Below are 11,697 nucleotides of genomic sequence, written 5' to 3' on the forward strand. Positions count from 1 at the left end.
TTCTTCTTCACTATCTCTATGTTTATCTTTGTTTCCCCTCTCCTAGCTCGACCACCACTCTAGGTCACAGACAACCTACCCGCTCGCACACCTTCAACACCCTTCCCTAATCTCAATCGAGCACCTCATTAAAGATTCATTGCCATCATCACTGACTCCATTCAACTGGATTTCTCTCACCGCCCACTCAATGATGCCCCGCCATCTCAATCGTCGCTCACAACCCACCAACGTTGTCATCCCCCCATCCCCCTCTATAATCCTTAACAACATGGAACTGAACCCGCCACCGCCTCTTCCACTACACGCAGTGGTGGACTAGGGTTTGAAACAAGGGCAGCCTAGGAACAATTTTCATTTCATTGTTATTGTCATTGCCACTACTGCTACTACTGCCATTCTACAATGATTTTTTGAAATTCTTCTGTCTTGGGTCTTGATTGTTGTGACGCTTATGACCTCTTTGCCTAGAAGGGCTGCTCTTCCATTAAGATTGGAAGTTAGTGTGTGTTTTAGAACAATTGGAGCACTAGTATGGCTCTATTAGTAATCTACATTAGGAGTTCGTTTTGAGCCTCAGTGCTATGCCACATATTGACAAGGTCACGATACTTCATGCAATTAGTAATGTGGAACTACTGTTAAGTGCATCATGTTTGTGGGGTGCAAGGTTTGGAGAGTTTTCTTAGTTATTTATAGGTTTGTGACTATCTAACCATTGAAGTATACCTCAGCGACAAGACGATGGATTATAGTGCTATAAGCCTTCATTGTCTTTAAGTCAAGGAAGTAGAGATTGACCTTTTCTTGTAGCGCCCGTGAAAGCATCACATGCTTATGCATAATAAAACAACTCGTGTAGGTTCATCCATAGTATGAGAGGGTCTTCATATCTAGATACTCCATCTTCATGTATGTGTGAATGTGGCACATAAGAAATATGGTAGATTTCACCTTCTCATGAAGCTATAGGCTAGTGTCATTTAATCTCAACGAAATAATCACTTTTCCTAGTTGCACCATCTCTACATGAAACCGGTAGTCGTTAGCCTAGGTTAAGTAGTTCTTGCTATTCAACGCAAAGTCCATGGAGTCAATTATGTTGCCTTCAGCCATAATTTATCATGCAAAATTAACTTCAAGTTAATTAGGCACGTCAATCGTTTATAGCGGTAATTTAAATGGTTATATGTAAAATTTATTGTGAACATGAATTATTTTATTTATTATTTTCAACAAAAAATATAGAATATACAACTTAAATATGCACTAAGAATTTATTAAATAAATTTAGTAAGAATTTAATTAGGTGCAATAATTATAGCAGGAAAAATAGGAATTGATTCTACATAAAAAGTAAGAAAATTACTCTAGAAGAGGGTAACTTTCATAGTATAAAGGAAGCACTCGCTAAATGTCCATACAATCAACAGTCACGTAATAGACGCAGTTGAGGTATGTCGGGCGCTCCGTCGTTGGCTTGAGGGGGGCTTCGGCTACCCTAGGACATCACAATGGCTAGGATTTGTGTGTCCTATTGGTGGGTGTGACTAACAGTAACAGCGACACGCGAAACGAGACACACCAACATGTGACATGTGTTATCACCACATTATTTTTTATTTCCTCATGAACTAACTAGATCAAAATAACATCTACTACAACCTCATTCAACACAATAAAACTACAAGAAGAAACTAAACATAGAAACCAATTTGTATTATACATCTGACCACGAGAATTTAATCTAGATTAAACAGATCTAAACCACGAGTTTAGAGCGAATCAAGAATGACATAACATATTTATCGATTTAGCGCACAAAATGAAGCATGTCACATAGGATAGTTTGACAAGGCCAGGTGACATTAAGTTAGAGTGTTGATGACGTGTTGGGTAACAACGTCGTCATAAGTTATAAATTCACATTTCTAGCCCTCGTGTCAGCAATAGAGGCATGGTTAAGACGTAGAATGTATGTTCCTCGGTTTCCTTCTCGCGTGAGAGAAACATAAAAAGATTGGAGAAACAATAATACAGACACCATTTTCCTAATTTTACTATAAAAGATGTAGATTTATTATATACAAAAATAAAAGGATTGATATTTGCCTAAGGGGTGGGCCAAAAATAAAATAGGATCGAGGGTATACACCATACTTATAAGGACGAGTACCAAACTGCCAGAACAAGGGCATCTATATTGGTCTGAGCAGGGGACTTTATGGTGAAAAATTAGGCTCTAGTACTTACAACCCATAAATAAGCGAAGATGCCTTCACTCGGCTCTATCTAGGTCTGCCCCTGTTTTCCTCCCACACAACAGTAGAAAGCTAGTCGGAGATGCACAAGTGCCAACTTGGTCGACTTATAATAGGCTGACTCGTGATCTAGGTCAAAGGTTATGCTCAACAGAACATGTATATAGTCGTGTAAAGTATCGTTTTGTACTATAGACTTTACTATTTGCAGAGTAAGTTTTGAAATATGAAGTGAGAGAGTTATGATACGAATGCTGCTAGAGACTGTTAGGATTTATGGGCTTGGCCCAATTAAGAATTTCTAATAATTCCAGGAAAATCTCAAAAGCCCATATAAGTGGATGGCAAAGGGATAGGTGGAACCAATAGCACCATATTGCTAGCTCTTGTGGAGTAGAGCTAGCTTAAATATGGAAGCCACACTCACTCACCAAGTCATGGATGAGAGGAGAGAGTGTGGAGAGCCACACGCGCGCGCGCGCTCGCTCGCCTCGCCTCGCCTGGCCGGGCCGGGCCGGGCCGGGCCGGGGCGGGGCGAAGGGCGCGGGCGCACGACATGCGCGTGAATGGTCCGCCGAAATCCGGCCCCTCGCCTTGCGGGGGCGCGGCTACCTTTTGCCGTTTGATTTTTTGGTTTCTTGGCTGTTACGCTTATCCTAACCGATCGCTACAAAATCTCAACTGATTGCGAGATTTTCGTGGGCGGATAAGCACGGGGGGTCGCGGACTCGACCCTATAAAAGGAGCCCGGCAGCCAGCCTCCAAATCATCCCCAGATCCCAGTTCCCTTTCGCCTCTCTTCATAGCTGAGCCGCTTTTTAGTTCCCTTCGTCCCGACCGCAGAGGTGCATCTGCGATCAGGAGAGCAGGTCTCCGGAACCCTTCGTCTTCTAGATCCTGCACCGGGAGAGGGCGAATAAGGTTTTTGGGAAGCGTCTTCACGCGACTGCTCGTGATCTTCTGACATCGTCGACCCAGCTGATCCTGGCGCGCGCCAACAATCAGTAAGTCTAATCAGTACGCATCATCTGATTTGGCTTTTATTTCAGTTCTTCTGATTTGGTCATGATTTATATTCGGAATTTAATTTGGAATTTGTCTAATTATTCAACAATCCAAAAACCTTATTGTAGACAATTTCCTAGTTTTTCTATGGCTGCTTTTGCCGACGCGCTGAAGCCAGAAAAGTTTAATGGTATGCACTTTAAGAGATGGCAAGTCAAGGCCACGCTCTGGCTTACTGCTATGAATGTCTTCCATGTTAGTAAAGGCAGACCTGAGGGTCCACTGACTCCTGAACAGGAGAAAGAGTACGACCATGCCAATACTATGTTGACGGGAGCCGTTCTTAGCGCCCTTGTTGACCGTCTGGTTGATGCGAATATGCAGTACACAGACGGGAAAGAGTTGTGGGATGCACTTACTACTAAGTATGGTGCATCAGATGCTGGCAGTGACCTGTATATCATGGAGAGCTTTCATGATTATAAGATGGTTGATAATCGCTCTATTGTAGAGCAAGCTCATGAAATACAGTGTATAGCCAAGGAGCTCGACCACCTTAAGATAGTCCTTCCTGACCGATTTGTGGCCGGATGCATTATTGCAAAGTTGCCTTCTACATGGAGGAACTTCGCCACAGCTCTGAAACATAAGAGACAGGAGATATCAGTTGAAAATCTGATAGCGTCTCTGGATGTTGAGGAGAAAGCTCGGGCTAAGGACACGGGATCTAAAGGAGGCGAGGGCCACTCCAGCGCCAACATGGTTCAGAAGAACCACAACAAGGGCAAAGGAAAGCCAAAATCTAACAAGCCCAACAAAACTACCAACTTCAAGAAGAAGAAGAACAAGGCTGAATTGACATGTTTCGCATGTGGCGAGGCGGGTCATTTTGCCAAGGATTGTCCCGATCGAGCGGATCGCCGTGGCAAAAAGGGCAATGTCAACACAGTGGTCGCTAGCAATGAGGAAGACAAAGGGTATGGTAATTTACCTTTCATCTTCTCAGTATTTCAATCACCTAGCTGGTGGCTTGATACTGGTGCTAATGTTCATGTGTGTTCTGACATCAACTTGTTCTCTTCTTATCAGGGCGCCCGGGATTCTTCCGTGCTAATGGGGAATGGGTCACATGCTTCTGTTCATGGCACTGACACGGTGGATCTGAAGTTTACTTCGGGAAAGATCGTGCAGCTGAAGAACGTGCATCATGTCCCTTCTATACACAAGAATCTCGTTAGCGGAACCCTTCTATGTAGAGATGGGTTCAAGGTAGTTTTAGAGTCCAATAAGTTAGTTGTGTCCAAGTCTGGACAATTTATTGGTAAAGGCTATGATTGCGGAGGCTTGTTCCGCTTTTCTTTGTTAGATTTCAATAATAAGTCTGTGAACCATATTTGTGCAAATGTTGATGATCTTGCGAGTATTTGGCATTCTCGTTTGTGTCATATTAATTTTGGCTCTATGTCTCGGCTTGCAACCATGAGTTTAATTCCGAATATCACCATAGTCAAAGGTTCTAAGTGCCATAGTTGTGTGCAGTCGAAGCAACCTCGAAAGCCTCATAAGGCTGCTGAGGAGAGACACCTGGCACCACTAGAACTCATACATTCTGATCTTTGTGAGATGAATGGTGTGTTGACAAAAGGTGGTAAGAGATACTTCATGACATTGATTGATGATGCGTCTAGATTTTGCTATGTATGCTTGCTAAAAACTAAAGATGAGGCTTTAGACTACTTTAAAATCTATAAGGCTGAGGTTGAAAACCAACTAGAGAGAAAGATCAAACGTCTTAGATCAGATCGTGGTGGCGAGTTCTTTCCCAAAGTCTTTGATGATTTCTGTGCAGAACATGGCATTATTCATGAGAGGACTCCTCCCTATTCACCTGAGTCAAACGGGATTGCTGAAAGGAAAAACCGTACGTTGACTGACCTGGTGAATGCCATGTTAGACACTTGTGGTTTATCTAAGGCATGGTGGGGGGAGGCAGTCCTGACTTCATGTCATGTTCTGAATAGAATTCCTATGGGCAAAGAAGAGAAAACCCCTTATGAGAAGTGGGTTGGGAGAAAACCATCACTTTCATACTTGCGCACTTGGGGGTGCATGGCGAAAGTCAATGTACCAATTAATAAAAAGCGCAAGCTTGGTCCAAGGACAGTGGATTGTGTCTTTCTTGGATATGCTTCGTGTAGCATAGCATATAGATTTTTAGTAGTTAAATCTGAAGTTCCTGATGTGTATGTTGATACTATTATGGAATCACGTGATGCTACTTTCTTTGAGCATATATTTCCAATGAAAGACATTCATAGCAATTCTAGATACTCTTCTGAGATAATTCCTGAACATAATACACCTATTGAGAGTTTTGAACAGCCACATGAAATTGTCCTAGAGGAGGATGACAATGATGCTCCTAAAAGGAGCAAGAGACAAAGGGTTGAAAAATTCTTTGGTAATGATTTCATTGTGTACCTTGTGGACGATACTCCTACTACCATTGCAGAAGCATTTGCATCTCCAGATGCAGATGATTGGAAAGAAGCAGTTCATAATGAGATGGACTCTATTCTTTCAAATGGTACGTGGGAAGTCACTGATCGACCCTATGGATGCAAACCCGTGGGTTGTAAGTGGGTGTTTAAAAAGAAGCTCAAGCCTGATGGTACAATTGAAAAGTACAAGGCTAGGCTTGTGGCTAAAGGCTATACTCAGAAAGAAGGAGAAGACTTCTTTGATACTTACTCACCTGTTGCTAGAATGACCACTATTCGAGTACTACTTTCTTTGGCTGCCTCGTATGGTCTCCTTGTTCATCAGATGGATGTAAAGACAGCTTTTCTTAATGGAGAGCTGGACGAGGAAATCTATATGGAACAGCCTGATGGATTTGTAGTAAAGGGTCAAGAAAGCAAGGTGTGCAAGTTATTGAAATCTTTGTATGGTCTGAAGCAAGCACCAAAGCAGTGGCATGAGAAGTTTGACACTACTCTAACGTCTGCAGGCTTTGCCATTAATGAGGCAGACAGGTGTGTATATTATCGCTGTGGTGGGGGCGAAGGAGTTATATTGTGCTTATATGTTGATGATATATTAATATTTGGCACAAACATTGATGTGATCAATGAAGTCAAGTCTTTTCTATCAAAGAGTTTTGATATGAAAGATCTGGGAGAAGCTGATGTGATTCTAAACATCAAGCTGATTAAGGCAGATGGTGGGATTACTCTCTCGCAATCTCACTATGTTGAAAAGGTTTTGAAGCGATTTGGCTTCTCTGAGTGCAAACCTTCTCCAACACCTTATGATCCTAGTGTGACACTACGAAAGAACAAGAGAATTGGTTTAGACCAATTGAGATACTCTCAGATTGTCGGTTCACTCATGTATCTTGCTGGTGCAACAAGGCCCGATATCTCGTTTGCTGTGAGCAAATTGAGTAGGTTCATGTCAAACCCCGGGACTGATCATTGGCATGCACTTGAGCGGGTTATGCGCTACCTGCAAGGTACAATGAGTTATGGAATTCACTATTCTGGTCAGCATGCAGTACTTGAAGGATATAGTGATTCGAACTGGATATCTGATGCAGACGAGCTTTATGCCACCAGTGGTTATGTCTTTACTATTGGTGGAGGTGCGGTATCATGGAGGTCATGCAAGCAGACCATTTTGACGAGGTCAACCATGGAAGCCGAGCTAGCTGCACTTGACACAGCAACCGTTGAGGCAGAATGGTTGCGTGAACTCTTGATGGACTTGCCGGTGGTTGAGAAACCAATACCAGCTATCCTTATGAACTGTGACAATCAGACAGTGATTGCTAAAGTGACGAGTTCTAAGGATAATGGAAAGTCATCAAGACATGTCAAAAGACGATTGAAGTCTGTCAGAAAGTTGAGAAACTCCGGAGTTATAAGTGTGACTTATATTTCAACAGATAAAAATCTGGCAGATCCTTTTACCAAGGGACTACCACGTAATGTGATAGAAATCGCATCGAGAGAGATGGGTATGAGACCCGAATAAAGTTGCCATGGTGGAAACCCAGTCTATGTGATCGGAGATCCCGTGAATTAGGTCCTGGGAAGAACAAGCCATTGGTGAACTGAGGAGAGTAACTTTTGACCCTCTCTAAGTAAAGATGCAATACTCTCAAATGCTGTAAGGCAGGTTGGCTTTGTGCCTTAATGTGTTCTGTTGGCTTGTATTAGCGAAGATGTTGTCCTGCAGAACATTCTTTGAAAGAACACACCTATATGAGTTAGACTGTCTAACGTCGCAGTCTATGAGATTTGGGTGATCTCTAGTAAACTCATGAAGAGACCTTGGAGTACGACATATATGCTCCACCCGAGAAGGGGACTACTGGTAGCCAAGTACTGGTCATGACTTCAAGTGAAACCCATTCACGCAAAACTTGCAATTCAAGGCATAGTCCATTGTCCAAGTTGTGGGTTGGTGTAACTTGGAGTTCTAGGCGGAAGTTCAACTTAACAGTCTCTGCTGAAAAACTAGTATATTAAACGGTAGTGAAGAGTGGCGAAAACTGCAGATGGGCATTTGAGATCTGGTGGGGGATTGTTAGGATTTATGGGCTTGGCCCAATTAAGAATTTCTAATAATTCCAGGAAAATCTCAAAAGCCCATATAAGTGGATGGCAAAGGGATAGATGGAACCAATAGCACCATATTGCTAGCTCTTGTGGAGTAGAGCTAGCTTAAATATGGAAGCCACACTCACTCACCAAGTCATGGATGAGAGGAGAGAGTGTGGAGAGCCACACGCGCGCGCGCGCTCGCTCGCCTCGCCTCGCCTGGCCTGGCCTGGCCTGGCCGGGCCGGGCCGGGCCGGGGCGAAGGGCGCGGGCGCACGACATGCGCGTGAATGGTCCGCCGAAATCCGGCCCCTCGCCTTGCGGGGGCGCGGCTACCTTTTGCCGTTTGATTTTTTGGTTTCTTGGCTGTTACGCTTATCCTAACCGATCGCTACAAAATCTCAACTGATTGCGAGATTTTCGTGGGCGGATAAGCACGGGGGGTCGCGGACTCGACCCTATAAAAGGAGCCCGGCAGCCAGCCTCCAAATCATCCCCAGATCCCAGTTCCCTTTCGCCTCTCTTCATAGCTGAGCCGCTTTTTAGTTCCCTTCGTCCCGACCGCAGAGGTGCATCTGCGATCAGGAGAGCAGGTCTCCGGAACCCTTCGTCTTCTAGATCCTGCACCGGGAGAGGGCGAATAAGGTTTTTGGGAAGCGTCTTCACGCGACTGCTCGTGATCTTCTGACATCGTCGACCCAGCTGATCCTGGCGCGCGCCAACAATCAGTAAGTCTAATCAGTACGCATCATCTGATTTGGCTTTTATTTCAGTTCTTCTGATTTGGTCATGATTTATATTCGGAATTTAATTTGGAATTTGTCTAATTATTCAACAGAGACAACCTAAACCTCTTAAGGTTTGTTCGACTGCATAGGGATTAGAGTGTATTGAGAGTCATATAATCACTTATAGTTGATAATCATTTATAATAAGAGATTATAGGTCTGTTTGGTTTGTGGTTAACTATCTAAAATTAGTCATTCAAATTAAATAACTAACATTAGGCAGAAAAGTTAAGTAAATTGTGACAAGTTAGTCAGTGAACCAAACATGTCTTATATGCCCCTCAATCCTCTCTAAACAAGCTCCTAGCATATTTCGCGGTCCCATTACCCACGCCCACGCCCACGCCCACGCCCAGTTGCCGCCCCGTTTTATAGCTAGCGTAACCCCAGTTCCATTGATCTATGTTCGTACAATCATACTAGTACAGTAAACTTGGGAGCGCATTAGCTCCACACCTACTTGTCAACGAAATTAGGCCGAGAAATTCATGAAACATCAACCTGTAGATGCTATTGCCGTGAAGCGCAGATGCAGAGAAGGACGCCAGATAGGTTGCGCATTAATGATGGCTCATGCTTCCTTTTCTTTGGCAATTGGCATCGCGCGCCTGCGCTCGCCCTTCCCCTCCTGGCTACCGCCTCCCGTGCGTCACTTCAACCCACTGTCACCCTACCCTACTGCACCGTCGCCACCACCATAACTCGACGCACGGGCCCTCCACTGCCATCCATCCAACCACCGTCCCTGCCGCCGCGCCCTCCCTCTCGCAGTCGCAGCTTGCCGCCGATCGAAGCGCCTTTCCGCCTGGTCTCCGGCCTGCTTGCGTTGCAGTTCCCCACAAGCGGCCACGGGTTTTACGGCAGAGGCCCCCTCTCGCGTGTCGGCTTGCCTCGTGCCTCTTGTGCGCGCGGAATAAACGACGCTGCCGTTCACGAGATGGCTTATCCGTCTCGCGTAGTCGTATACTCGTATGGTTGGAGAATATCGGATTCGAACGGAACTGAAACTCGAAAGCATGAACAAACAAATCTGGAGAACATCTGCATTTCAGCATGAGGTAGATTCGCGGTACGGGGCTAAGTAAACCGATGCATGAGCCAGCTACACTGTTCGTAATGCTGCTAGTAAGTACTGTAGTAACAAGTGGTGACTGGTGACCACACGTACGCGTTAGCGCCATGCCGGCGGAGGCGGGGCGTGCCGGCGGCGCGGCGGCGTCGGTGCCCTGGGCCGCGGCCGCGGCGGAGTCGTCGTCCTGGTGGCGACGACGGGCTCTCGGTGGCCGCGGGCCGTCTTGGCGGAGAACGCCTCGTCCCAGATCTCGGTGAAGGCCCGGAGGATGGCGTCGTGGTGGTGCGGCGCGTTCAGCGCGAGGAAGTGGCGGAGCAGGTCGCGGAGCTCGTCGCACGTCGCGATCCGGTTCTCCACGATCATGTTCACCATGGAGCGCCGGAAGTCGCTCAGCGGGTCGTCGGACTGCTTCACCACGGCCACGGCCACGCTCCCGTCGAGCCTCGCGGGGCCGGGGCCAGTGCCGGCGCCGGCGTCGCAGCTTCTTGCTTTCCGGTGGTTCGGGGCCTGCGGTGCCGGGGAAACGTTGGCGGCTTCTTTCTTGCAGCCTTTGTCGTCCGTGCTCTTCACCTTGAGCTGCTCCGGCGGTACTGACAATGATGGAGGTGGTGGTGGCGGCGGCGGCGGCGGTTGCTTGGAGTGGACCACTTCAACTTGTCTTGCTGCTTTGTCCTTGTCCATGCTCTTTGACTTCCGGTGCTGCTGCGTAGTCTGGAACTGGAAAGGACGCAGCGCCTGCGGCGGCGGAGAGAAGTTGCCGTGACCTTCTTTGCTGTCGCCGCCACCGCTGTGCACAGCTCGTTGCTTCGCTGATGACCGCGCTGGTAACGGCGGCGGCGGAGGCGGCGACAAGTAATCCTTGCTGGCGCTCTTCCGCCCCCACGACACGACGCTCTGCTCGAGCTCGTTGAGCTGGCGCAGCAGGCCGGAGAAGCTCGTCGTGGCCGCCGAGCTCTCCCTCTTGCAGTCCACCTCCTCGCCATCGCCCTCGGCGTCCATGTCCTCCCACGGGAAGGACGACGACGACGCGGAGGGCACGGTGAGCGTGCCCGTGGACCCGGACGCCGACGACGGGTGCGTCGTCGTCCTCGCCCTGCGCCACGTCGCGGTCGTCGCCGTCGATGTCGTCGTCTCCGTGGCGCTGGTGGCGGCAGAGTAGGGTGACACGGACGACGATGCCACCGCCACCGCCACGGCCTTGGCGTCCCTGCAGCCGCACCCGAGCGCGAACCCCCCGCCGGCGACGGCGCCAACGCCGAGACGCTTCTTGGCAGTACCGGCGCCGGGGCTCATCCCTAGCACTCTCGCGGCGTAGAAGAGTGTACGTGTGCGCTCGTGTCGCGCTCGCGGCTCACAGGAGTCTTGGACGGTGGCCACCGGCCGTCTGGACCTTATATGCTGGGTCGTTTGCCTCGTAGTCCTCGTGAGCTGGTTAATATAAAGCAACAACGATGCAGGTAGAGATGGCCAAACGGGCCGGCTCGGCCCGGCCCGGGCCCGGTGAAGCTCGGCCAAAATCGGGCCGGGCCTGCTGAGCCAGCGGGCTTAAGTTTCTGTCCAAGCCCGGCCCGCAGCGGGTCTAAACGGGCAGCACGAAAAAACGGGCCGAAAAGCGGGCTAAACGGGCCGGTAAGCACGTTTTAGTGTAAAAAAACGGGCTTAACGGGCTTAGAGGTAAACGAGCCGTGCCGGGCTAGCCCGCCGTGCCTAGTTTCCTGTCCAAACCCGCCCGCTTATTCTACCGTGCCGGGCTCGGACCGAACCCAAAAAGCGGGCTTCGTGCCGGGCTCACGGGCCTCGTGCTTTTTGGCCATCTATAGATGCAGGTAGCATAGGACTATCTGAAACGGTTTTTTCTATATCATCCCTAAAATTTTATTTTTTTACCATTTTCTAAAATATTCACCGCCTAAATTCCAACTCCCGCAGCGGTTTCGCTAAATCCGTCTCATTTTACAAAATATATC

General features: G+C 47.7%; 1 protein-coding gene across 1 annotated transcript; it reads right to left on the reverse strand.

The window, feature by feature from the left end:
- Positions 1 to 9,739: 9,739 nt before the first annotated feature.
- On the reverse strand, positions 9,740 to 11,117 carry LOC107546774 (Transcription repressor OFP6). The gene has a single exon (NM_001322921.1). The coding sequence runs from the start codon at positions 11,021 to 11,023 to the stop codon at positions 9,830 to 9,832; it is 1,194 nt and encodes a 397-aa protein (NP_001309850.1). The 5' UTR covers positions 11,024 to 11,117; the 3' UTR covers positions 9,740 to 9,829.
- Positions 11,118 to 11,697: the final 580 nt, after the last annotated feature.

This window comes from Zea mays, chromosome 2, assembly GCF_902167145.1.
Source record: "Zea mays cultivar B73 chromosome 2, Zm-B73-REFERENCE-NAM-5.0, whole genome shotgun sequence".
Taxonomy (NCBI): Eukaryota; Viridiplantae; Streptophyta; class Magnoliopsida; order Poales; family Poaceae; genus Zea; species Zea mays.

What these genes read in the sequence shown, in the direction of transcription:
- LOC107546774 (NM_001322921.1), bottom strand. Translation starts at nt 11,023, where the DNA reads ATGAGCCCCGGCGCCGGTACTGCCAAGAAGCGTCTCGGCGTTGGCGCC.